The 27,675-nt window shown below is 48.7% G+C and overlaps 1 protein-coding gene across 5 annotated transcripts in view; it reads left to right on the top strand.

The window, feature by feature from the left end:
* Window positions 1-27,675, top strand: part of TTLL5 (tubulin tyrosine ligase like 5) — a 769,178-nt gene that overhangs the window by 249,123 nt on the left and 492,380 nt on the right. For all 5 annotated transcript variants that reach the window (XM_069638032.1, XM_069638034.1, XM_069638033.1 and 2 more), the window contains one exon: window positions 308-346. In XM_069638032.1, the coding sequence (XP_069494133.1) occupies window positions 308-346 (39 nt within the window). The remainder of the gene's footprint in view (window positions 1-307; window positions 347-27,675) is intronic.

The following is a 27,675-nucleotide window of genomic DNA, read 5'->3' as shown; positions in this document are numbered from 1 at the left end:
GATTACTGTGAGGGGAATGAGGGTTCTTCTTTGACAGCATAGAGGTGTTGAGGGCACAACGTGCATGCTTAAAGGTGAGCAGTCTACCCCTTGAAGGTTTACTAAAGGTGCAAGAGCGCGCCCTCGGAATGATGATCAAAATGCGAACGTCGACTGGACAACGAAACACGTTACACTATTGATTGAGGGATTTCTTGTAGTAGGTATGGCCTTCTGTGCAACTGAACATGGATGTGAGTGGGGGAGGGATGGGGGGGCTTGATCGCGAGGTGTTCAAAGCTTACATTGGTCTCCTTTTTTTCCACAGGGGAAGTAAAGGAGCCACTGTCGGGATCAGCAGAGTTCGGTATGTCGTTCCAGTGTGGCTGTCCCCCAGTTTTTTAGGATTAGATAACAGCATGTTCTATGCCAACGGGGGCTACCGCAGAACCTTTAGGCTCTTGTGTATGTGTGTACATTACCACAGGCATTTTCCATTCATATACAGGGAATAACAGCCACCATTGCACTGGTGTGTCGAATGTGGTGGTGGGGGGCGGGGGATATAATGTTCCTGGCTGGTTCAAACATATATTACGGGTTCCGCTCTCGGTATTGAATTTTTCTCAGATTCACAATCTCAAAATAGTGCTATTCTTGTTGCACCAGTAATAGAAAACTATTGTGTTTGTAAATCTGATAAAGGATGTAGAAGACCAGTGGGGCTGGTAACTAAGGTTTCCTTCTCAGATGTATAATCTTTAAATGCCCTCAGTGTGGTGTGGATGACCTAGGAAGGAGTGGAGCATACAGAGGCGTGGGTAGGGCCTGAGGGGCAAGGCCCATCCAAAATCAGTAAATGCCCACTCAGCAGCGCTGTGTGGGTATTTACAGATATTTTTGTCAGTGCAGTGGGCCCAACTACATTAGCATCAGGCCCCATTTGCTAGACAATCCTGGCTACGCCTCTGGGAGCATATCTGGCAACCCAGCAACATTTACTGTATGATAACAGCTGCACCGAGGGCCTGGCCATATTCAACCTCGTGGATCACTCCGGCCAACACATGTACATTAATATGGAAGTGGAGAGAGGCCAGCCCGTGGCAGCCTACATGTTCACGGTGGCACTGTGTGACTGAGGTGTGGGGCGCTGGCCCGTCACCAGGGGCAGGCAGCCCTACGTGTGGCGCAGCAGGAATGAGGCTGGGCGCGCGCCGCCGGGGATTGCTGGCGCCTAAAGCGCCCCTTTTCAGGGCCGCCAGACCACGACGGCCCTTGATTTCCCAGGCTTCCGTGCTGCTTTCACGGGGTGCCAGGCCGCCTCCAGACCTCCCCGGGGATTTATGCCCAGGGTAAAGGTGAAGTACCAGGGAGTGGGAGCGCCCGTCCACTCCCATTCATCAGTGTGTGTACACACTTCTCCTGGGTGGCAGCTTTGGCGCAGCTGGGAAATCTCCTGGCAGGAGCTCCCATCTCCCCCAGGCAACCTCTCGCCCCTCCTGGCAGCGGGCCAGCCTCGCCCCTTCGCTGAGGAGCAAATGGAGCCAGGCTCTTGAGTCTTGCGACTGTGGCAGGGCAGGGGGGAGGCCGCCTCTTTCAGAATGCTCCCCCCCACCCCCTCGGTTCGGTAGAGTCCAGGTCTAGCCGCTAGCTTTCATCATCATTTGTCCTGGGGTTATGTGTGCCAGCCTCCCTCGTCAGACCTCCCAGTCTGCGCTGCCCTTTCATGCCAGCCAGTCCCCGCGACTTTAGGGGTGAGAGCTGCTCGAGTCCTGAATGGGAGCCTTTCACAAGCGCACTCTTGCTCACCCCTAGAACCCGAGGCTCGGCTACAGCCTCACAAGGGACGGGGGTACACGGTTCTCAATACTCAGGGGTCGGCATTGTAGTGCCCCCACCCCCTCTGCAGATTCGCGTCCCCTTCTCGTGCCTCTGCCAAATCGAGGCCCAGAGGGACAGTTTGCCAATCCCCCCTGGCCTCAGCTGTAAGGGCAGCCGTTGGGCTGAGTACCTGCTGCACACATTTCGTGTCCGTTCAGCCAGGTTATCAATACAGGGTCGACTCTGCCCTTCATTACTATGAAACAAAACAAATTCCGCACTTTGATACCAGAGCTTTTTAGGCGGCCCAAGCGGGGAGGATGGGGGGCCGAGTGCGAGCGCTGTGCATGGAACATACATGACAAGCCATCATGTTTCCTCCCCCACTCCGTCATTCCCATGCCCGTTAACCAGAGATAGAAGTGTAGAAGGATTGTACGCCATGTGCCACTCTATTCGTTTGCTTTTTCCAGAGCATACCTTTAGTTCAAAGGCTCAAGAAACGGGTCCTTTACGCGTTCTTTCTCCCGAGCCAAATATAGACTCGGCTCAGGCCGGACATTCAAGCACTGCCCGTTTCCCAGGTCACAGCTATTATGCAGACACACCCACAGAGTCCTGGCTATGCAGGTCAGTAAGGTGCTCAGCTTGCAAACACGTTTCTATTATCGGTGGCAGAGCCTTTCATATGCATTGCATGGTGGAACATTTCCAGCTCAAAGAGCTCACAACGCACTAGTTACCTTGCAAATCTGTTCTAGTTACAGTGAGCAGCACAAAGCGGCCATTAAACAAAAAATGTATGTCCATAATGTCTACTATCTTGACGGGCCAACAAAAAAAAAAGTTGCTTTAAGTCGCTAATCACGTTTTCAACATCATAAATAACAATGCGCTGGAATTTTGTGAGAAAGAATCTGCATCTCTATCTTTGTTTATTACACAACTTCTTTTATTACATGTCTCAAATCACAGAAAGTCTTGCATTCTGGGACTTATAGTTTACCATTCAGGATGTGAAAATTAAAACCAAAATAATATTCTTTTAGCTTAACATCTTGCTATAAGGATTTACATGTTGTCATGTGGCTTTATTATGCAATTTGTGTTTATTGTAACTAAACTCTATAAGACAGTATTACTGTAGAACTTGAAATAACAATTTGAGCCAAAGTTTTTGATCCTGGTCAACCACCCCTCGACACCCGTACCCCGCCCCCCCGCCATCTGTTCAACCATCCTACTCCCTCCTTTTTGGATGCAGACAGAGCACCACCAGTTCCTTTTTCCACTTCCACCACAGCCTTTAACCCTTCTGCCCCCCCCCCACCCCTCAGTGCTTTCATGGGGCCTAATGGCAGAAAAAGTGATATACAGCGGCAGGATTGGTAGAAACATCTACATTCCTCATATCGAAACCAGAGAAAATGTCTCCACCTCTATGCATCGCCCTAGGATTCATGCATTGCTGTGTGGATCAGGGCTGGCTTTACCTCAACTCTCGTCTTCGTTTTCATTCTGTAGCTGACTCTGTTTTAACTAGCATTCAATTTCTGGGGCTGAGAATTTGTAATATTTGTCAGCTGTTGCCTTCAGCCCCGGTGTGTCCTGAGACCTCCTCAAGTCCTCCGCCTCAATTGGCAGGTGATTCCTGCTCACCTACGGCCCTCTACTGTTCATATAGGAGAAAGAGGTGGCCACCTTGACTTCTTCCTGGTCGGAGTCTGACTGGCTCATGGATATCTTGGCTTCGGACAAGTTTCTTTTGACGTACAAACTTGGAGACAAGGTCCTACTTGCCCCAGTGCAGCTTCAGAACTCGATACCCATGGCTACTCTACCAGTCCTTCCTCCTGCAGCTGGAGGGGCTCTATGAGGGGGGATAAACTAGACCCAGAGTTTGCGTGTCAGCTCTGCCCTAGCCAGGTTCATTCTTTTAATTGCGCTTCTCTCCTGGGAGCACATCTTGGCCAACATACCGGATAGTTGTGTTTCGAGGGGATTGGGTCCTCCGACATATTCCATATCTATGACAGTAATCACCACAGCTGTGCTGCTTTGGAAAATTTTCGGCGTCCTGCATCGATGACGTCGATACGCTGTCCTCGAGTGCCTCCGTCGAGCCGACGTCACCGGATGTTATAAATAGGACGCACGACGCCCGTAGCCTCAGTTCCGTTTTTTCAGCGAACATGTCGCTTCGGAGATCTCGGTGCGCCTCGGTTATACTGAATCCTGTTCTTTCGGTTCTTCGAACCTGTTTGTTTGTGTGTAACAATGATGTCTTCGGCTTCTTCCACCCCATGGTCGGGTTTTAAGAAGTGTTGGGTTTGCGGGTCCAAGATGTCGTTGACGGACCTGCACGACGCTTGCCTCTGGTGCCTCGGGGAGTACCACAATACGGATGACTGTGTCGACTGCGAGTCGCTTACATCGAAGGCCTTGCAGGAGCGTAAGAAGAAGCTGTCGGTGGGTAAGGTGGCCAAGGCTCAGAAGTCGCGATCCACTGGACTTTCGACAGACGATTCGAGGGGCGACTCTCCGCATCGTCCTGAGTCCGGGGGGGCCTCGGTCCAGAAGTCGGTCTCGCCATTCCTCTGCCTCTTTGAGGCACTCACGGAAGAGCCGTCACAGGTCGCCTTCCCCGTCCTCATCCGAGGACTCCGCCTATCGGCGGGTTGCTTGTCCCAACAAGCATTCCACTCCTGCGCAATGGGATTTGTTCCGGCAGGAGATGATGGCGAGTTTTCAGTCGCAGGGCTCTGTTCCGTCCGCGCCTTCGAAAGAGTTGGCCGTGAGCGTGCTAGAGATGGCGCTCGTATGCCTTTGGGCTCGAGCGTTCCTCGCGACCACCGGGCGCCTTCGAGGTCCCGGTCGGACAAGGCTGGTCGCTCTAGGCATGCCCGTTCCAGGTCCCAGTCCTCGACGCCCTCGAGACCGTCGGAGCCTCTGAAGTCTTCGAGGAAGCCGTCAAAACCATCCGTGCCCAGGCTGTCATTGCACGACGCAAGTGGTCTGGACACCTCTCCGGAGGTGGAGTTCTGTAGGCCTAAGCCTGGCACCCATGCCGAGTCCTCGTACCGGCGCCTTATGTCAAGGGTAGCGGAATACTTGGGGTGGTCTGCGCCACCAGTGGAGTGTCTGCAGGATGACCTGATGGATATCCTCGACCAATGTCCACCAACTGACCCGGTACTGCCATTCCATATGGCCTTGCAAAGAAGGGTGGCGGTGGCTTGGACTGCCCCGGAGAGTCTCCCGGCAATGAGCAAGTCTTTACCGCGAAAATACCGTCCAGCCAGTAGCAACCCCTGCTACTTGACCACGCACCCCACTCCGGAGAGTTTGGTGGTGCAGGCGACTACGGCCCCAGCAAAGCAGGCATCGTACCCTACCATCCCTCAGGATAGGGACGACAAGCGTTTTGGTGGCTGGGTGAAGAAAGTGTTTTCTTCATGGGCTATGGCTTCGCAGGCAGCCAACTCCATGTGTGCCTTGTCACGTTTCATGCACACTCTGTGGAACTGTATTTCGTTAGCGGCTGATCATATTCCCGAAGGGGAGGAACGGGATGGTTGTCTTGCCATGGTGCAGCATGGCAAGGATGCCATGTGTGAGCCGGTTCAGTCGGGTCTGGACATGGCAGATTGTGTCAGCTGGTCCATGGTGGCGAGCACCGTAATACGCAGGTTTGCGTGGTTGCGGAAGTCGGGGTTTGCTCCTGATGTGCAATCCCGGTTCCTCAACATGCCCTTTGATGGTGAACATCTTTTTGGCGGCAAGGCTGACGAGAGCCTTGAGAGGTTGCAGACCTCCAAAGCTGCAGCAAAGTCGTTGAGCACTGCAGTTCGCGAACCTCTGCCTTTTCGTCCGAGGGGACAGCAATGGAGGGGAGGTTCCTTTCGATATTACTCATCCTTTAGTAAATCGAGAGGAGCTGCAAGTCAAAGGGGCCACCGTAGGAGTGCCAGAGGTGGAAAACAGGGTACTTGAGGTGCCAAGGCCGCTCGGGCAGTTGCCTCTTTGCCCTCGGGCACTGCCGCTTCAGCTCAGTCATGAGGCCATGACCCATGGTTCGCCGGTTGGGGGAAGGCTGGTGCAGCATCTTGTAGAATGGCGTACCATTACTTCAGATGTGTGGGTTCTGGAGATCATAGCCCACGGCTACTGTCTTCCTTTACGGTAGAGGCCTCATGACAATCCACCAGGGAATCTCTCTTTGAAGAGTCCGGATCTGCTCCTTGCGCAGGAAATTCTGTGCCTGCTGGAGAAAGGCACCATAGAACTGGTGCCTGTAGCAGAGTGAAACAAGGGATGGTATTCCCCTTATTTTTTGATTTCAAAGAAAAACTGGGGATTGAGACCCATCATGGACTTGTGCGGTTTGGACAAACTCCTCAGGAAGGACAGGTTCAAGATGGTTACTCTCTCTCAAGTCCTCCAGGCCCTTCAACTTCAGGACTGGTTGGTGTCTCTCGACCTCAAGGACGCTTACTTTCATGTGCCGATCCATCCCAAGCACAAGAAGTACCTGAGGTTCGCGGTTGGATACTCGCACTTTCAGTTTCGGGTCCTGCCGTTCGGATTGACCTCCGCCCCGAGGGTTTTCACCAAGCTCATGGTGGTGGTGGCAGCGTATCTCGGGAAAGGGGGGATTCACGTCTACCCCTACCTGGACGATTGGTTGATCAGGGCGCGCTCTCCCGAGCAAGTCCTGGATCATCTGTCCGTCACATGCCACTCCCTTCACAAGCTGGGCTTCTCCCTCAACTTGAAGTCCCACTTGATGCCAACTCAGCGGGTCCAGTACATCGGAGCAGTGCTCGACACATCCCTGGGGCAGTGTTTTCCTCCCCCGGTGAGGGCTCTTCACATTCAGCAGATGGTACACAGGTTTCAACGTGCCCAGAGTCTTCCGCCGTTCGAGTTCTTGAGGTTGCTCAGCCTCGTGGCATCCTGCATTCTTCTGGTGCCAGAGGCCCGGTTGCGGATGAGATCGCTGCAATGGGCTCTCAAGATGCAGTGGTCACAGTCCTCTGGCAGGATGTCGGACCACGTTCAGGTGCTGCCCTCGGTCGCTCAGGACCTTCTGTGGTGGGCCGACGAAGGCACTCTGATGGGGGGGCTCCATTTTGGCTACCCTGGCCGGAGGTGACGATCGTGACGGACGCATCCCTCATGGGTTGGGGAGCTCATGCCAACGAGTTGACAGTCAGCGGTCGTTGGTCTCCGTCGGAGTCCAGACTCCATATCAATCTGTTGGAGTTGAGGGCCGTCAGGCTTGCCCTGAAGGCTTTTCTGCCGACTATAAGAGGAAAGAATGTCCTGATTTTGACGGACAACACAATGGCCATGCACTACCTCAACAAAAAGGGGGGGCAGGTTCACTTCCTCTGTGCAGGAAGGCGATGCAGCTCTGTTTCTGGGACATCCAGCAGGGAATTTCAATCTCGGCAGTTCATCTGGCCGGAGACGAAAACGAGACGGCGGATGCTCTGAGCAGGCAGAGCGCGATCTCTCTGGAGTGGGAGCTGGCTCAGGAGATTCTCCTGCAGATCTTTGCCCTTTGGGGGACCCCTCAAATGGATCTCTTCGCCTCCAGTGTCAACCGGAAGTGCGAAAGGTTCTGCTCGCGGGAATTTCCTCTAAGAGGAGCCTTAGGAGACACGTTCGTGGTGGAGTGGTCCTTCCCACTGCTGTATGCGTTTCCTCCAGTCCCCGTCATCCCACAAGTGCTGTGGAGGTTAGGTTCCCGAATGATCCTCATTGCTCCGGCATTGGCCTGGAGGATGTGGTACCCGGACCTTCTCGACTTGTCCATCTGCCCTCCACGTCGTCTTCCCTACCAAGACGATCTGCTCTCACGGGAGGGGGTCAGGTTCTCTATCCAGAGGTCAGATCTCTCAACCTTCACGCTTGGCTTCTGAAAGGTTGAGGTATAAGGATTGGGACCTCCCTGAAGACGTGATGGAGGTGTTGCTTTCGGCCAGACGACCGGCAACAAAGTCCCTGTACCGTTGCCGTTGGAGAAAGTTGTGCGACTGGTGCAGGGTTAAGAATGTGGATCCTTTTTCATGTGACATTCCTGTGGTTCTGTCTTTTTTGCTTTCTTTAGCCCACAAGGGCCTGCACGTGGGTACCATTAAAGGTTACCTGGCGGCGCTGTCCATATTTAAGCGCTCGTCTGAGGAGTGTTCTTATTTCAAAATTCCTTTTAATTTCTCCGTTTTTGAAAGGGCTCACTAATGTGTTCCTAACGTCACCTTTCCAGATGCCCGGTTGGGATTTGAACCTTGTTCTAAAGTTCCTAATGGGTGCTCCATTTGAGCCTTTACATTCTTGTCCTTTAAGACTGTTAACCCTTAAAACTGTATTTTTAGTTGCGGTCACTTCCTCTCACAGAGTGAGTGAGTTACAGGCACTCTCCGTTAAGCCACCCTTCACTGTGTTTCATAAGGACAGAGTTGTCATTAGAGCCTGTCCTTCCTTTCTTCCGAAAGTGGTGTTTGAATTTCATTTAAGCCAGAAGGTCATTCTTCCGGCATTTTATCCTCCTCCGCATCCTGGTAAGGAAGAGGAGAGGCTCCATAGGCTTGATCCTAGGAGAGCGTTAAGCTTTTATATTTCACGCATGTCCCGGGTCAGAGTGGATGATCAGCTCTTTATAGGTTACGCTGGAAGGCGTTTGGGACAAGCTGTTACTAAGCAGACTTTGTCTAGATGGATTATCTTCAGAATTTCTGAATGTTACCGCCTGGCGGGTAAGGACCCTCCGGTAGGCTTACGGGCCCATTCTACTAGGAGTATGGCTGCCTCTACTGCCCTGCAGAGGGGTGTTCCTATTCGTAACATCTGTGAAGCAACCACATGGGCTTCGGTCCATACTTTTGTACGACACTATTCCCTAGATTCTATCCATGGGCAGGATCTGGCCTTTGGCAAGGTGATCCTTTACTCTGCAATTTGATTGGGCATTCAAATTTCTATATTCTAAATTCTTTTCCCTCCTCCATACGTTGGTACTGCTTTGGGAGTCTGTCATAGATATGGAATATGTCGGAGGACTCAATCCCCTCGAAGAACAAGTTACTCTCTTACCTGGTAACGTTCTTTCGATGGGATGGTCCGACGACGTATTCCGTATAGGTTCCTCCCTACCTGCCCCGCTACAGAATTTCTTATGCGATTGCAGCTTATTTTTCCCTAAGGCTTTCTGTGGTCATACTGGCATTGGTTTGGTGCCACACGTTCTGGGAAAAAACTACAACTGAGGCTACGGGCGTTGCGCGTCCTATTTATAACATCCGATGACGTCGGCTCGACGGAGGCCTTCGAGGACAGCGTATCGACGTCATCGACGCAGGACGCAGAACATTTTCCAAAGCAGCACTGCTGTGGTGATTACTGTCATAGATGTGGAATACGTCGTCGGACCATCCCATCGAAAGAACGTTACCAGGTAAGAGCAACCTGCTCTTTAGTGGGTGGTTCTGGTGCTTTCCAGTTCACCAATTGGAGTTTACGGGCAGCAAACACTACCGCGCTCATAACTTTAAGAAGTGTCAAGACTGTGATGCAAAGATGTTGCTGACCGATCCGCATCGAGTATGCTTGTGGTGTCTCGCTGTATGGAACACAAGACCTCAGCCTGTTCAAAGTATCAATTGATGACCGGAAAAGCTCTGAAGGAGCGTAAGGGGAAACTGGTGGTAGGGAGATTCCTTAAGAAATCCCCATTGACTACCCCATAGAAGAAACCTTCTGACAAAGCGAGAGGCGACTCTCCTCGAAGAAAGAAGGCAAAAAGGTTGTGGCTCCCACCACTCATCATCGTCGAGGAAGTTGAAGAAGAGGCCCTATAAATCGCTTACTTTGATATCCTCGTCCGACTCCTCTCCTGAGAGAGCTATATCCTGTCCTACTAAGGCCTCCACTCTTGCCGAATGGGAAACATTCAGGCAAGAAATGCTTAAGAAATTCGAGAGCCAAAAACCCTTGAGAAGCCATGCTCCTACCGCGCCTTCTAAAGCCGGTAAGGAAAGGGCTCGAGCCAAATCCTGCGCACACTCGATCCTGGGACGAAGGCCAGATCCAAATCGAGAGCCGTCGACGCCTCGACACGAGGAGAAATCATTGAGGGATCCTTTGAGTCCAAAGTCGAAAAACAAGTCGAGGTCCTCAATGCCATTGATGGCAGCGGCCCAATCTAAGGCAGCTGTGCCATCGACGCCAGCTGGCCCATCGACTCCATTGATGCCATCAAAGCCTTCTGTGCCATCGAAGTCTATAACCTGTTCCTCAAAGAAATCGACGACTCCTCGGACATCGGGCTTGACATTTTTGAAGCCTTCGACACCTTTACCTTAAACAACCTTCACTCTTTTACCAAGAAATTATTTCTTTAAATCTCTGACCTCTATGAGGACAGTGAGCCATCTGATAATGATGCGCCTTTTGGTTTGCCATATGGCACACCATATGTCCCTGATAGCTTAATTTCAGAGGAGTTCAGACTGAAAGATTAATCTGAACATTTGTAAATGTGGAGTGGACACTTCACCGGAATTAGAATTTGGAAAGCCTGAGACAGATGAGCATGCAGATGCCTCTTACAGGCAGTTGATGACCAGGGTAGTTGATTACCTGGGATGGAACAGACCTACCCTCCCTTTCGTACAAGATGACCTTACAGACATCCTTGATAGAGGTCCTCAGAAAGATCCCATCTTACCTTTTTCACATTGCTCTTCAGAAGAGAGTAAGTGCCAATTCGGAAGCACCGTCCTGCAATAAATAAGAACTTGACAAGAAAATACTGTCCATCAAGTAAACCGCTACCTCAAAACAGACAGCCTATCCCACCATCTCACCAGATGGGGATGATAAAAGGGTAGATGCCTGGTCAAGAAAGGTATTTTCTGCTGGGAGCATGGCCCTTAAATCAGCCAATTCCACATGTGCCTTGGCAAAGTTTTCATACACTCTATGGGACTGCATTTTTATGGCGGCTGGGCATATTCCTGAAGGGGAGGAAAGTGACAGTTTCTTGGCTATTGCTAAGGATGGCAAGCAAGCCATGTGTGAGTCTCTTCAATCGGGTATGGACAGCATCAGCAGAGCCATGGCGGCAAGCACCGTAATTCGCAGATTTGCGTGGTTAAGGCAGTCTGGATTTGCACTGGATCTGGAATCTAGATTCCTTAACATGCCTTTTGACTGGTCTCACCTTTTTGGCAACAAGGCTGGCAAAAGCCTTGAGAAGCTGTAGACCTCGAAGGTGACAGCCAAATCTTTGGGTGCCGCTATTAAGCAGCTTCAGCCTTTTTCGCCCCAGTGGACCTTCTTGGAGGGGTAGATCCTTTCGCTAGTACTCCTCAGTTGGACGAGCGAGAGGAATGGCTGGTCAAAAAGGCCAAAGAAGATTCCCATGTGGTGACGAGGGAGAGGTGCAAAGCCTGCTCAAGCAGCAGCAGCTTTACCAACAGCCACTGCTTCAGCCGCCTCAAAACCTCTCTGAGGTCTTGAGTCACGACAACCCAGTGGGAGGCAGACTGTCTCAGCATCTGAAAGAATGGCAAGACATTACTTCGGATGCTTGGGCATTAGAAACCATAGCCCAAGGTTAATGCCTTCCCTTCATTCAGAGACCTCGGAACCACCCCCTGGGAACCATTCTTTGAAGGTTTCAGATACGTTCCTTATGCAGGAAAGCATGACCCTGCTAAAGAAAGGCGCCCTAGAGCCGGTACCTGTAGCAGAGAGCAACAAAGGATGGTATTCTCCATATTTCCTAATCCCCGAGAAGGACGGAGGACTGAGACCCATCTTGGACTTGAGATACTTGAACAAGTTCCTCAGGAAGAACAAGTTCAGGATGGTCACACTTTCTCAGATCCTTCAGGCTCTCCAACTGCAGGATTGGATGGTGTCATTTGACCTTCAAGATGCTTATTTTCATGTGCCAATCCATCTCAAGCACAGAAAGTACCTGAGGTCCGCAGTTGGCGATTATCATTATCAGTTTCAAGTTCTGCCATTCGGGCTGACCTCCGCTCGAGGGTTTTCACCCAACTGATGGCGGTGGTGGCAGCGAGTCTCAGGAGAAGGGGAGGGGGGGTGTTCACGGCTACCTCTACCTGGACGATTGGTTGATCAGGGCGCATTCTCCCGAACAAGCCCTGGATCATCTCAGCGTCACCTGCCACTCTCTTCAGACTGGGCTTCTCCCTCAATTACAAGAAGTCCCACATGACACCATCTCAAACTCTCCAGTTCATTGGGGCTGTATTGGATACATCCTTGGGAATGAGCTTGCCACATGAGGCGAGGGCACAAGACATTCTGCAGATGGTCTCCAAGTTTCAGAGTGCCTAGCGTCTCCCGACCTTCGACTTTTTAAGGTTGTTCGGCCTCATGGCATCCTGCATTTTCTGGTGCCAGAGCCCCGCCTGAGAATGAGATCCCTTCATTGGGCTCTACAATGGTCTAATTTCTTGGGCACAATGTCAGACCTACTTCAGGATTCAAGCATGGTTGCACAGAATCTCCTGTGCTGGGCCTGCAAGGACAACATTCTGAAGGGAGAACCTTTTTGGCAACCATAGCTGAAGAGAACAGTAGTGACGGAAGCCTCACTCATGGGGTGGGGAGCCCGTACCAACGATCTGACAATAAGCGGTCGTTGGTCTCCATTGGAATCCGAACGACATATCAATCGTTTGGAGCTGACAGCATCAGACTTGCGCTGAAGGCTTTTCTGCCCTCTGTTCGGGGAAAGAATGTCCTGATAATAACGGACAACACAGTGACCATGTACTACCTCAACAAGAGAGGAGGTGTAGAGTCACTACCACTCTGCAGAGAGACAATGCAGCTCTGTTACTGGGCAATTCAAGAAGGAATCTCCCTATCAGAAGTTCACCTAGCCGGGCAGGAGAACACTGTGGCGGTCGCTCTGAGCAGGCAGAGCACAGTTTCCCACAAGTGGAACTAGCTCAGGAAGTCCTTCAAGAGATCTTCACCCTTTGGGGATGCCCTCAAGTGCCTCTGTTCATGACCACTGTCAACCGGAAGTGCGAACTGTACTGCTCCAGGGAATTTCCCCCAAGAGGAGCTCTAGGAGACGCGTTCATGGTGGACTGGGAGTTTCCACTGCTGTATGCGTTTCCGCCAGTCCCCCTCATTCCTCACATGATCAGGAGGTTGAGAAAGTTCAGGAAATCCATGATCCTTATTGCCCCGGATTGGGCCAGGAGGACGTCCTTGTGGTACCCGTACCTTCTGGACATGTCCATCTGCCCTCCAATAGGTCTTCCACAAAGAGAGGACCTCTCGTGAGAGGAGGGTCTGGTTCTCCATCCAGATGTCAAGCTACTCAGCCTTCAGGCATGGTTTCTGAGAGGCTGAGATACAAGGATTGGGACCTCACGGATGACGTAATGGAGATTTTGCTTTCGGCCAGAAGGCCAGCGACAAAGTCTTTGTACCCCTGCCGTTGGAACATATTCTGCAGCTGGTGCAGGGAAAAGAATGTGGACCCTTTGCTATGCAAAATACTGGAAGTGTTATCTTTTCTACTGTGCCTAGCCAATCTGGGGCTTCAGGTTGGGACCATTAAAGGTTATTTGGCAGAGCTATCCATCTTCAAGCGCTCGTCTGAGGAAACTTCATATTTTAAGATACCTTTGGAGATACACTTTCTAGAGAGACTCACTAATGTGTTCCCTCCATCACCCTTCCAGGTTCCCGTTTCGGACCTCAATCTGGTGTTAATATTTCTTATATGTGCACCATTTGAGATCTATGGGGGTAGATCTCTCTCCGCGGCAGGGGCCTCCCTCTGGAACAGCCTTCCTGCCTCCCTGAAACTTGAGGAGAACCATCTCTGGTTCCGGAAGCACCTCAAAACCTTCCTCTTTGCTTCTGCTTTCTCTCTCCCTCTCCCCTGCTAATTCTTCGCTGAAACCGCACTGAATCTGCAACTGGGCCACTCTCACCGACCCCGGTCCTGGGCCCAGCCACTCTCCACTTGCACTGCCTCCCTGGCAACCCCTGCACTGCGGGACTGTCTCTGTATTCCTACAGCCCCCCCTTCCCAGCACTTGTCTGCACTTACCTTGCACTTGCCACCAGCTGGCCCTCTTTATTTATTTATTTTATTTTTATTCTTCTTACCTTGTACTGCACTTCCCCCCTTCCCCTTGCACTTTCTCCCTTCCCCCTACCCCTGCACTTGCGCGATCTGAATGACACCTGGCCTATTAGGATCGTTGTCTGTCTTCCCCTTGTTCCCCCCTCCGTGCCTCGTCGCGCCTTGAAACACTTGTGTATAGCCGCGTTACAAATGCCATATCATATTATATCTCAATTCATGTGCCTTAAGGTTACTAACTTTCAAGACCATCTTGTTGGTAACACTAACTTCAGCCCATAGAGTGAGTTGCAGGCACTATCCTCTAAACCACCATTTACAGTGTTTCACAAGGACAAGGTCGCCCTGAGGGTTAAGCCTTCATTTCTACCTAAGGTCATTTCAGACTTTCATTTAGGACAACAGATTGTGTTACCCACTTTCTGGCAAGGAGGAGGAGAGGTTGCACAGGCTCGATCCACGTATTGCTTTGAGCTTCTTCATTTCAAGGTTGTCAAAACTTCATCTGGATGACCAACTATTCATAGGTTATACGGATAATCGACTGGGTCAGGCTGTAACAAAGCAGACCCAACTCGAGAGCCCTGGTCCTCTCTAGGCTGGACTACTGCAACAGCCTCTTTCTTAATCTTTCTACTTCTACTCTCCGTCTGTTAGGCAGAATTGCATGCAGTACCCTCTGGGACCACCACATACAATTAGGACTACAGGTGTAATCAAAACCAACCTTTGGTATAAGTCTATACTACACAGTTTTGTGGTAGCGAGCTGAGCAGCCAGGCTTATCTCAAGGGGGAATGTGAGCAGTACAAGGGGTTACACAGAGGTCTTACAATCACAGTGGTTCAAATGTACACTTACACATGTTTCTTGGTAAAACACTTATAATGTATTACACAATCATTTAGAAAACATTCACTGGAAGGCAACTTATTATACACAAACGCGCTTCAATACCAAACCAATAAAATTCGGAACAAATTAGGCTCCCCTGAAATAGGAGCAAAATGGCATTTGTTACTTTCAATGGGAGGAAAAAAGCACAAGTTAGCAGAATAGATCACAAATACTTTCTTAGGCAGTGCAAATAGTTTTCGTTTACTAGAGGACTTGATTCAGTTCAATAGGCCTAGGCCAAAGTCAATGGACTAGGTTCTTGGATAGGAAAGAGCAGTTCTTGAAGTAAACAGTAAAGTCTTTGCCAACATTCTCAAAAGTAGTTTGTACGAAAAAAAAAATCATATGTTGGGTCACAAGCTGATTAGGCCTGCAAGTTGGGAAAGTTCCACAAACTTTTACCGCGAGAGAAGCGTTCTCTCAATCGGGTTGGCACAGTACCTTTTAATATGAAGCAAAAGATGCAGCTGAAGACGTTGGTTCCTGGCAGTTCCTGCAGATCTCACTGTTCCTGAACCTCAGTCGTGGGGACAAGAGGGAGGACGTCGGGGGACTCCTGCACTGTACGCGATCGTCGGAAAACGCGGACAAAATTGAGTCACTCCAGTTCGAGTAGCTGTTCATCAAGCACACAAGCTGGTGTCCTTCCCCCTGGTTAATCCTAACCAGCTCCAAGAATGGTATCCAGGTGGCTTACGAGTTGATTAGTCCCACCAAGTCAAAGGAATAAGTCGTCCTTGAAGGGATTCTCTGTCGAGGTGATCTTGGCAATTCGGACCTGCAGCAGGGATTCACCGGGCAAACCAACGGACCAGGAGTTGCAGCAGCCGTCCTCTTCCAGCTCGTCTTCGGTTCTTTCGTTCCAGTGGTCCACTCTGCTTTCCAGTCCAAGAGACTCGCCTTTTAAACAGTTTTCTCCCATTCATTCCAGCCTAGCTGCCACTCACCCACCAGGGTGGCTGTCCTTGCCGGACAGTCAGCTAGCCAATCACGCCAGAGTGCATTTGGGTCTCCTAGGAGACTAAGCACAGGGAGTTTCGGCACCTCCCTCACTTCCTGCCCACCCCAGACACTCGGAGGCCAGAGGTGGTCTTCAATCCTGAAGCCCGTCAAAGGCATAGAAACAAAGGGACCAAACGTGGTTTGGCGCACAGAGACAAACACTAGAAGGACCTTTCCAAAAAGAACTGGCGAAAAAAGAAGACCAGACCCATTTAAATAAAAGGGGCTTAAGGCGCCATCTTGAAAAACATGGCTCCCGCGATTTTTAGCTACCGGTGTTCTCGGTCGGGAAAAATCATGGTAGTTTGTTGTAAAACCACTGCCCCCAGCGATTTCGATAGAAAAGCTAGGCATTTGATTGCTACATGAGTTTCTAGACACAGGGGTTACTAGGTAATCCCCTCCAGCACTCTATAGGAAGATAGTGTGTGCTGGGTCTAGGATTTAAAAAGACTAGTAAAGTCAATTTAACTTTACATTCTCTGGGAATTAGCAGTTTATCCCAGAGAAGGTATTTAAACCTTTGGGAAGTCTAAAAAGACATCCATGTGTCACTGCACTGAGGGTGCTGTGTAACACACATGAAAATATGCCTATTGAGTTATCTTAAAACTTCACAATCCAAGAACACAAGAGTAAAACATACATCAAAATACATGAAAGAGTGGGGAAAAAGGCTCACACTCTTTCCAGGTAAAAAAAAATCAAGTGCTCAAAATCCAGCAAAGTTGCTGAGGGTCTCTAAGGTGAAGGGAATTAGCAAATTATTGAGAATTCTCCCTAACACCGTCCCCTATAACTCTTCCAGAACAGAACTGCAAGACTTATCCTTGGCCTCAAGCCCACGGACTGCATCTTTCTGGCGCTGAAATCCCTTCACTGGCTCCCTGTGGCTGCAAGGATCAAGTTGAAAACCCTCTGCATAATCCACAAGGCTTTCTGAGCCGGTGTCCGCAGTATCTACAACACTCTCTTCCTAAATACTCTCCATTTAGAGACCTCCGCTCACCCTCTCTTTCTCAAACAGAGATTTGGGGGGCAGATCTTTATCCTCTGCAGGTGCCTCCCTCGCGAACAGCCTCCTTGCCGCTCTCCGTCTTGAGCCTGAGCACCTGAAGTTCCAGAAACTCCTCAAGACCTTCCCCTTCTCTTCCTCACTCTCTCTCCCTCTCCCCTGCTGACGTCCATTCTTTTTCTCCCCATCCTCCTTCCCCTCCCTAACTGTTACATTTTTGCTGACTCGTTGCCTGGTTCACCTCAAGAGCCTTAAAGGTCCCAGGCTCCCCCGCCAGTCTTTGCACTTGCCTTCGGGCCGCTGCACTATATTCAGCATCACTGCAATTCCAGTTTACGTTCCATGAGCGGGGCAACCTCTCTCTACACTTGACCAAAGGCCCTGCCCGACTGGACGTGTTTGTCCCCTCCCTCCCAGAGACCCCTCTCACCCTCCTATGTATGCATGCATGACCTAAATGTACTAGAACTAGTTAAGTTAGTCTGTCCTGTCGTCTCCTCATCCCCTTTTATCTCCCTCTCCCTAACATGGTTGCAACTGTAACATTTGCTGCACTTGCACTAGGAGAAATGTCGTCAGGCCTAGTATGCTAGTATTTTCTGTTAAAGCATTCGGAAACTTCAAGACCTAAGGATGTTTACTGTATTCCCTTGCTCCCTTCCCACCTTGAAGCACTCCACCTGTGTATAAGCGCTGTATAAATAAACAATTACAATTATCCAGATGGATTATTCTTGCTATTTCAGAATGCTACTGGGTGGCGGGCAAGGATCATCCAGAAGACTTGGGGCCCATTCCACTAGGGGCATGGCTACTTCCTCTGCTCTGCAAAGGGGTGTTCCTATCAAAAACATTTGTGAGGCAGCTATGTGGTCCACAATACACACTTTCACTAAGCATTACTGCCTTGATTCTACCCTTTGGAAAAACTGTCCTCCATTCTGTTTATGAACACCATTGATGACAAAATTCTTACTCCCTCCACCAAAACAAACACTGCTTTGGTAGTCTATCCGCCTCAGTACAATTTCCCATGCCATTACAGCTTTCGCTCCTTCAGAGCCAAGTACGGTCAAACCCGTGTTGATACGGGTAGTTCTACTTGAGAATGACACGAAAAAAGAGAAAAGCCAACAGGCGCTGCGCATGCTATATATGCCTTCGATGATATCACCCTCGATATGGTGGCCCTCGAGGCACATCAAGTCGACTGCATCGAAGCACAGCGTCCTCTGCTGAAAATAAATTCCAAAGTAGCTGAAGCTGGATATTGAATATCAAAGATGAGGAATACGTGGGAGGAACATCCAGTCGAAAGAACGTTGCCAGGGGGGGGGGGGAGTACTTGCTCTTCTCGTTTCTACCCCTGGAAACCTTGGTGTTGGAATTAGCTGTGTGCCATGGAAAAGAAATGTTCAGAACCTACCCTGGCCAAGAGTCTGGATGCTAAATACTGATCACTTGCCAGCAGAATTACCTGTGGTTTCATCCACTTTGAGTAAGGAGTATGTCCTTGATTACGAGGTTCAACATTCCCTGGACATTGACAGCAAGACGCAACACATGGAATGCCACTGGAGAAGAACTGTGCAGATGTCAGGTTTAGCCTTAAGGCGGGTCAAAGGCTCTTGTGACGAATCAAATGAATTTGTCCCTTCTCCCCAATGCGGAGCCCATTCCTATGAGGCTAAGGAGGTGAGCCCGCTCTGCAATAGCCTCCCTAGGGGTAGTGGAAAGTGGGACCTCATCGCGAGATACTCCACCCTTAGGGGACAAGGACTCCCTTTCTCAAGAGGAACTCCCTCAAACTAAATATACCATGGCTTACATGGGATGTATTCCAGCACAAGAAGAGATGAACTGTTACAACTGGGACGAAGAAACTACTAAAGGATATAATTATCCTATGGAAAACATAATGTCCCTTTCTTTCATTAAGTGCACCATACTGGGACGAGTATGTTAAGACGTACGTCCCGAGAATGAAGAGTGTGCAGCAGCTGATAGAGAGAGAGGGGTACAGATGCAGGCTGAGCAAAGTACTTAGCTGCGTGACAGCTGATGTGGAGAGCGAGGAAGCCTGCAAGTTTCAAACTCGCTTGCAAATGCAATACGGGATGCCGAACTCTCAGCGGTCCTGAACGCTGGAGAAGCAGCAGGGCGGGAGCCCAAAAAGAGGTGGCGGCGAGACCACGGGAGCCAATCTGTGGGGGAAAGCCTGTCACAGGAACGTTGCCAACACCACTGGCAACAGGAGGTCTCATGCTATCCAAGCGTGCAGTCGAGCACCTGGATCCCAAGAGATAAGGAGAGAGAAACTAAAGGTGAACACCCGCAAACATCCGACGTATGTGACGCCTAGAGAGAGACTGAAACCCGAAAGATAAACCCTCCGAAAGCATCCTCCTGCAAGACCGAAGTTAATCGGGAGACCGAAAGATAAAGAAAGTTTCAGAGCAATCATTATCTGGGCCAGCTAACTCGTTACATTAGGAAATGTGAAAGAGAGTTAACTTTGAAGCCAAAGTACTACGAGAGTTATGAGTCAAGAGACAACCATTATATCATATTGTTAACTCTGCATAGTAAACAAAATGAAACAGTTAACTTTGAAACTAAGTAGATACAAAAATTGTGAATCCAAAGGTAATCCTTATTTCACACACTTAACTCGTCACATTGAAAAGCATAAAACAGAGTTATTGTTGAAACCAGATAAATATCAAGGTTAAGAATCTGGAGAGAGAGCAGCAGAATGAGAAAATACCTTGGGAAAGGGGGAAATTAACAGCTCTCCTGTACAAGAGCAGTTTAATAATAAAGACAAAAAGGGATAATCCTAAATATAAATGTGGAAACCAATCACAAAAGTGAGTGACCCAAGTGAATTGGAACTGTGATAATCTTAGGGTGAAAGAATTACAGTCAAATCATATTCCCTAAAAAGATATTCAAATAGAGGAAAGGAAGTTCAACTCCCCACTACAGGAGTTCAGGAGATTAATACGAGAAGTCATGATGAAATTATCTGTGGATCGTATATTAAAGTAGTATCCTGGGAGTCATTCTCCTGATATAACTCAGTTTTTTCTTAGTGGTAGGGTCAGTAAGTGTAGTTTTGGACAGCAGACTTATTTTCTTTGGACAGTCACGACTGACAAACGAGAACCATAGTTAGTAAAGCAGGTAGGGATCACCCATAGTATAGGGAAAGTCGGCCCTAATATCTTTGCTTTAATAAAAGAAACCATATCATGCCAGTTGAGAGTCTGTGTCCTTCCTCAGACTCGGCACAGCCTCCATCCTCTTGCCATTTGGCTCAGATCTTGGAGGAGTTGGATACATTTTTCATCCTCTTAGAATTGGCCAAAGAAACTTAACTTTGGCAACTTTCACTTTGAAGGTACATTTCCGAAACCATGGCCAGGTGCTGTTGGGTCCTGCCCTTGAAGTTCCTCAGGAGCTGCTGAACTCTGCAGACCTACAAAAGCATTTTGCTCTCAACTAACTGTATTATTAGCTGAGCTCAGAACACCCCTGGGGGAAAAGGGAACTGGATAAAATAATGAAATGCAGACTCTGCATCCTCCTCTCCTGGACAGAAATCTGCAGGGCTGAGAAAAGAAAAAAAAGGTGAATGTGCCTAGTCCTCTTTAACTTAACCCTCTGTCAACCCACTGACAAGCTACGGTACCGAGAGTCATCTGCAGAATGCTTAGAGGAATATATTCTGTTCTGGAAACTTCAGTAAGATGACTAGAAAACTCTTTTTACTGTCAAAGATACTGTGAAACAATCTTGAACTGTCTCCTTCAGCATGAAGACAATATTGGAGGAACTTAAGTTACTTTGTTCACTTAGAAAGAGTCTTGCCATCGTTTCTTGAGTCTTTTCTATGAAGAACCTCTGAATTCTTAACACCTGTCTCCTAATTCAAAGTAATTCTCTGGAGTTACCAGCAACACACTTAACTTGCCTGAACTACTGAGAAATAAAGTGTTGCTGGATTCTTCTGCCCTTTTCAAGGTTTCTTACTCCTTTAAATGAAGAAACTCTACTTTCAAAGGTTAGATTCCCTTTTTAATGTTACGCTAACTCTGAGTTTAAATTGCCTAGTTAGCTTTCCAATACTGCTTGTGACTGGCATCAATGTGTGCCAGTCTCCACACTCTGCTCTAGTCAGTCTGGAATTACTTTTACCCCTAAACTGTCGCCGTGCAAACAACGCTGCGCATCTCACCTTCATGCAACTCTGCCCGAAAACGCCTGACAAGCCTTCCTCACTTTTCTCTCCAACTTAGCACATTGATCGTGACGCTAGAAAAACTCCTTCCTCTTCTTTGTCTTCTCCTGCTGATCATACAGCGAAAAATCGCTTCTTTCAGTTTCCCGACCTGGCTCTGCGTTATCTGCGTAGAGTTTGGGGGGAAAAGACTGTTACTTACACAATCTGTGTACCGGTCTCGGGTAAACTCGGCTTCAGTTTAAGCTATCGAAGCGCACACACGCAATATGTCACTCTGGTTCCTACTTCTAACTTTAACTTGCGAGTTGGCTAATGCAACGTTCAACAACTTACACAACCTACAACTGGATTGTATTTCAGAGAACAAGGTAAACAAATATTCTCTGTTTAAGGCTACCTTTAACCTGGCAATTTGTAATCTAACTGCAGTGCTGCACTTAGTTTAGGTAGGCATGACGATCTCTGCTCTTATTTCTTTCCTGAGTAAATCTTGCTCTCCATAGTAGATGTAGTGGTAATTCGCAAAGCTCTTCTGGCCTAAATTAACTGGGAAATCAAAACAACAGGACCCACTCAAGGACAAAACGTAATGAAAGGCAGTTTAGAATGCTCAGCATAGTCCTTTGCTTCTCCTTCACCCAATCAATAGTCAAGTTTCTTCTCTCCATCTTGGCCCCAGCCTTCTGAATGATTCAAGGCAAGGCCCAAACCAACTTAAAGCAAATGTTAGTTGAACTACGTTACAATGTGTCTCTAAGGTGCATACTGTTCAATACATGGAGTACAATGTTTCCAGCGAGAAGACTAGCAGGGGTGTCCAGGGGTGCAAGCAATACTATGATGCATAGCAAACTATGATACATGGGGTCTACCAGAGAACCTGAAAGGCGCATGTCGTAGGGCATGTTCTGGAACAACATGGCTATATGAAGGCTTCTTATTTCAAAACACACATTCAGGAGAAGGTCATTGACTTGCCCCTATCTTGGGACGATGTTGCACCTTACACGGACGAGGGCCTAAGGCAATGCAAATCCAGCATGCTGGCATCCGGCGTGCAGACTGTCCGGTTCCGGACCTCCACCTCAGCGCCAGCAAAAATATATGGGTCAACTGCTCATTTTTCTCAGGTCTTAAAGGCATATCAATCGAGGCAGTTAGCAAGTAAACAATCTGCAATGCTTCAAAGAAAAAATGTTAACAGAGCAGAAACAAGCCTGTTTCTGTAGTGTAACTGTCATGAATCGCCACTTTCGCCCCCTATGGACTTCATGGTCCATAAAGCACCGCATCATTGGGACAATCATCCTTCCAACATGGCCGCCTGCACAGGAGCGCCACTCCTAGTTTCAGAATTCTGTTTGAGCCATCGTTTGTCTCAAGGTTTGGTGCCAGATCCTAAAGTGGACTCCCAGACTCCCGAACAACCACCATTGTGCGTTTCCAACATTACTCCAGTACCAGAGATCTATCAGTCCTATTCTGATGTGTTTTTCAACTGCCATTATCCAATCCTTACCACCCAAACGACCTGAGGACTGTGCTATTGACATGGAAGAATCAGCAGTAATTCCTTTTGGCAGAATGTTTATACTATCTGAACCGGATAAAAGAGCCCTAAGAGAATATCTGGACACAAATCTCACTAAAGGAACTATTCGTCCTTCAAAATCCCCCGCCGGTGCCTCATTGTTCTTCGTGCCCAAGAAAGATACTAAGGAGCTCCGACCTTGCTTGGACTACCGAGGTGTACCCTTAAGGATCGGTATCCGCTACCCCTTATTTCTGATATATTGGAGGCCGTTCGAGGAGCTGTAATCTTTACCAAGCTTGATCTACGAGGTGCCTACAATCTTATTCGATTTAAGGAAGGGGATGAGTGGAAGACCGCCTTCAGAACACCTTTTGGTCATTTTGAGTATCTGGTCATGCCCTTTGGCCTAGCCAATGCTCCAGCGGTTTTTCAGCGCTTCATGGACAGAGTCTTCTCGGATATGCTGTTTCCTTTCATCATAGTATATCTGGACGACATACTGATCTATTCCACCGAACCCCAAGTCCATCAAGAACATGTAAACGCCGTACTTCAACGATTAAGAAAGAACAAGCCCCTGGCTAAACCTGAAAAATGCCTCTTTCATGTCCGGACCGTTCATTACCATGGCTTCGTACTGAGTTCCAAAGGAATTGGAATGGATCCTGCCAAGGTAACCTCGATTATTTCCTGGCGAGCACCTACCACAGTAAAACAGATCCAGTCCTTCTTGGGTCTTGCAAACTTTTACAGCAAGTTAATTCCCACATTTTCTGACATTGTGCATCCCATTGTTGCCTTGCTGAAAAAAGACACATCATTCACTTGGTCAGTTGCTTAAGAAACATCCTTCAAGGAATTAAAACAAAGATTTACTCAAGCCCCCATCCTGGCTCAACCGGATATAAAGAAACCCTTCCTGGTGGAAACGGACGCCTCACACTATGCTATCGGAGCAGTTCTTAAACAAGAACTCGAAGACAAGATGGAACACCCCATCGCCTATCTATCCCGAACCTTGACTCCCAGTGAGACACATTACTCAGTCCTGGAGAAAGAACTACTAGCCATTCGACAGGCCTTTACTGACTGGCGACATTTACTTCTAGGTGCCAAACATCCGGTCCAGGTACGAACCGATCATAGAAACCTACAAGTTCTGCAGTCCTTGGAATGCAGGAACAGTCGTCAAGCTCGCTGGGCCCCAGTTCCACATACAGCACGTCCCTGGATCCAATAATGTAATCGCAGACGCCTTGTCTAGGCGTCCTGATTACGAGCCTGTTGAAGTTCGTATCTTTCCGAGAATGTTTCCCGGGTATACACGCATTTCATCGAAGTACTTTTCATCGTGGGACTTTTCATCACCACTTTTTCATCGACAAACTCTTTTTAAAAAAAAATATTTTTTGGGGTTGGGGTATGATTATATAAGTAAGGGGGGGACCCCCCTCCCCCCAAAAATAAAGAGTTTTGGTCGATGAAAAAGTGGCGATGAAAAGTCCCAAGATGAAAAGTACTTCGACAAAATAACGTAGAACTGTTTCCCGATACTGTTGTCATAGCCTAGGCCAATTCCTTGTTGGAAGAAATCTGTATCGAAACACCATCTTCTGATCTTTGGCAGAACTATACCAGCACCAACCAATGGAACCTGATCTCAAAGAATGGTTACCTCTCCCAAGATAAGAGACTAGTGATACCCACACAAAGACTAAGAACCAAGATCATAACACTCTGCCATGATACCTTTCATTCCGGGCATAGAGGCATTACCGCCACTCTCCGCTCTATTCAGAGACAATTCTGGTGGCCGAAGATGATCGATGGGGTAAAAGCATACATTTAAGCCTGCACTATTTGCAGTCAAAACAAGTGTGACAATAGAAAGCCTGCAGGGCTTCACCTCCAACCCTCCTTGCCGGAGCACCCTTCGGACATAATTGCCACTGACTTCATCGTGGATCTACCTCCATCCAGAGGGTATACTACCATAATGATTACTATTGACCTATTCACCCACATGGCACACTTCACTCCTTTATACAAGTTACCATCGGCACATGAATTGGCAGGAATATTCTTAAAACACATATTCAGACTTCATGGACTTCCTTCCAAGATCATTTCCGACCACGGGCCTCAGTATATTTCCAAGTTTTGGAAACATCTGTGTCAAATGTTGGGCATCCAACGTGCCTTGTCTTCAGGGTACCATCCTCAGACCAATGGTATAACCGAGCAGGTAAATCAGACCCTAGAACAATACCTGCGATGTTTTGCTGCCAAGGTCCAAGATGATTGGTCTGTTTTGGTTCTGGTAGTCGAATTCGCTTACAATAACTCGGATCATTCTGTCGTCAAGACCAGCCCATTCTTTTGCAGCCAGGGTTTCCATCCATCAGTTCTACCAACTATCCTACCCCATCCTAACGCGCTACCCTTGGTCGATTCCTGGATTGAACGTCTGGTGAATGTACAAAAGGATGCCAAGGATCACTTGGAAAAGGCCAGATCAGACATCAAGAGGTATGCTGATAACAAAAGAAGACCTAGCCCTTTATATGGAATTGGGGACAAGGTTTGGTTATCCTCGAGACTCTTACCTCGACACTTGCGGCCTAAAAAACTGGCACCCAAGTATTATGGGCCTTTCACCGTTAAGGAAGTCATCAACCCCGTGGCCTTTCGTCTACAGCTACCCGAATCTTGGAAGAAGATACATCCTGTTTTTCACACTTCCCTACTGAAACCATATGTACCCTCCACCAGATCAACTTTTCGACCTGACCCTGTGCTCATCAATGACCAGATGGAATACGAAGTCTCCAGGATATGCGATTCTAGATACAGACGGGGCCGACTCCAATACTTAGTGGAATGGAAAGGATATCCCCCCAGCGAACGAACCTGGGAACCTACCTCCAACATGAACGCTCCCCGTTTGGTGCGAAAATTCCATCTAACACATCCAGGGAAACTCGGTGGATCGAGTTTTAGTAGGGGGCATGCTGTCATGAATGGCCACTTTCGCCCCCTATGGACTTCATGGTCCATAAAGCACTGCATCATTGGGACAATCACCCTTCCAACATGGCTGCCTGCACAGGAGCGCCACTCTCTAGCGTTTCCGTCGGACGCGCTGCCTTCTAGAAAATAGGCACGCCCCCGTGGCTCTGCGCGTCTCAACGCTACTGTCCAGTGTAGCTAGCGATTGCTACTGCTCCCTTCGTCAGCACCTTCCCAGTTTCTTCTATCCTTCCCTTCCAGGCTGCCCCCCTGTTTAGAACTGCTCTCGCAATTCTTGGCTCCTTCCTCCTTCATCCCGGACCGCGTCTGTAGTCCCGTGCTAGCGGGTTTCCTGCTCGCTCCGAACTCTGAATCTGTGCTGCTATTAATTCCTGGAATCCACCATAGTGCTTCCATCCTGGATACTGAACTTCACCTAGCTTCCTGAGGCATACAGCAAACCTCACACTGGACCCAGACCCAGAGGACATGCGCCCTTACCTGTACAAGTCCAGAACAACCAGGAAGAAGGAAAAGTCTCCAAAGAAGACTCAACCCCGAGAAAAACAGGTGAGAAAAAGGGCAGAGTGTGACAGTAACCTGACCAAGCCAATGCTGCAGACAGACACCTTTCATGAGATCGTGTTCGAGCCCCAAACATACTTTACACCTCTTCCTCACAGCAAGGTGCTGGCTGAGCCAGCACTTACAGCAATTGTGAGAAGTTACAAAGAACCAGATGGTATTGGACGTGATAAGAAGGCTTTCTCACCCTGCACCGGCTGATCCCGTTGGTGGCAGTACCTGACTGATTTGCGTATGGCTGGACTACCTTTGCAATAGCACAGACGGGCTAAAAAATGGTGGTGTGGAAGGTTGCCCAGAGCAGTGCCAGTGGTTCAGATTAATTCAAAACCTTCCACCCATCACTCTTTTGGTTTCAGTTTGTCTCCCTATGTGAGAGAAGGTATGCCCAGACGTCGGTCCCTTGCTCGCTGCGCCATAGGCAACCAAGCTGCATCTCACTGATGAGGCCCTACAAGGCCGAAACATATCTGGGGTTGCTTGTTTCCTTGTAGAGCGGACCTAGCCTGGCAGTTTGGGCAGGGCTGCTCCCATTGGTGGCAGTACCTGACTGATTTCCATATGGATGGAACCCTTTTGCAATGGCGCAGACAGGCTAAAAAACAGTGGTGTGGAAGATTGCCCAGAACAGTGCCAGTGGTGCAGATTAATTCAAAACCTTCCACCCATCCCTTTTATGGTTTCATCTCCATGCCAACCTAGGGTAACCCCTGAACTTCTCTTTTAGATACAGAACGTATTATCTCTAGATGCCATTTATGGGTTCCTGGAATACTAAGATGGCTACGGATTTTATTCCAATAACTTTCTGATTGCCAAAAAATCTGAGGGTTTTTACTCATTCTAGACTTGTCAATTCTACATTTTTCCCTTCCTATTGGAAACCCCTCACATGGTAAACATTGTAACGACTCCGCCATGATGAAATGGGGGAAATACCGCCCCATTCCAAGGTTGGCGGGGCAGTATTTCCCCATTTCACCATGGCCCTTCCCCATTCCCATTTTTGCCCCATAGGGCTCAATGGGAATGGGGAAGGCGGCAATTACGGTACCGCAAATTGCGGTACCGTAATTGCCTGCGAGGTCCCTTTGCGGGTCCCTACTTTAACGGCTGGTCCAGACCAGTCGTTCAGGTCGGGTCCCGCAAAGGGACCTCGTAAGGCGCTAAGTGGTTAACGGTGCCGCAGCCTTTTACGGCGCCGTTAACCACTTAGCGCCTGGGTCGTAATGAGGCCCCTTGAAATCTACACTACCTCTACACTACTAATCTATCTCTACACTTCTCATGGGACAGTTCATGGCACAGTTCACAGTTCATATTCATTCATTTATTCATTACAATTTTACTTGTGAGGACGGTTCTTTCTAGAGACATATTGAAGGAACATACTTGTAAAAACTGTTGAAACTACAGTTAAACCAAGAATAAAT

Source organism: Ambystoma mexicanum, chromosome 14 (genome assembly GCF_040938575.1).
Source record: "Ambystoma mexicanum isolate Mex_15411 chromosome 14, UKY_AmexF1_1, whole genome shotgun sequence".
Taxonomy (NCBI): domain Eukaryota; kingdom Metazoa; phylum Chordata; class Amphibia; order Caudata; family Ambystomatidae; genus Ambystoma; species Ambystoma mexicanum.
The sequence above is the reverse complement of the archived record's forward strand: the minus strand, read 5'-3'. Positions and strand labels throughout refer to the sequence as shown.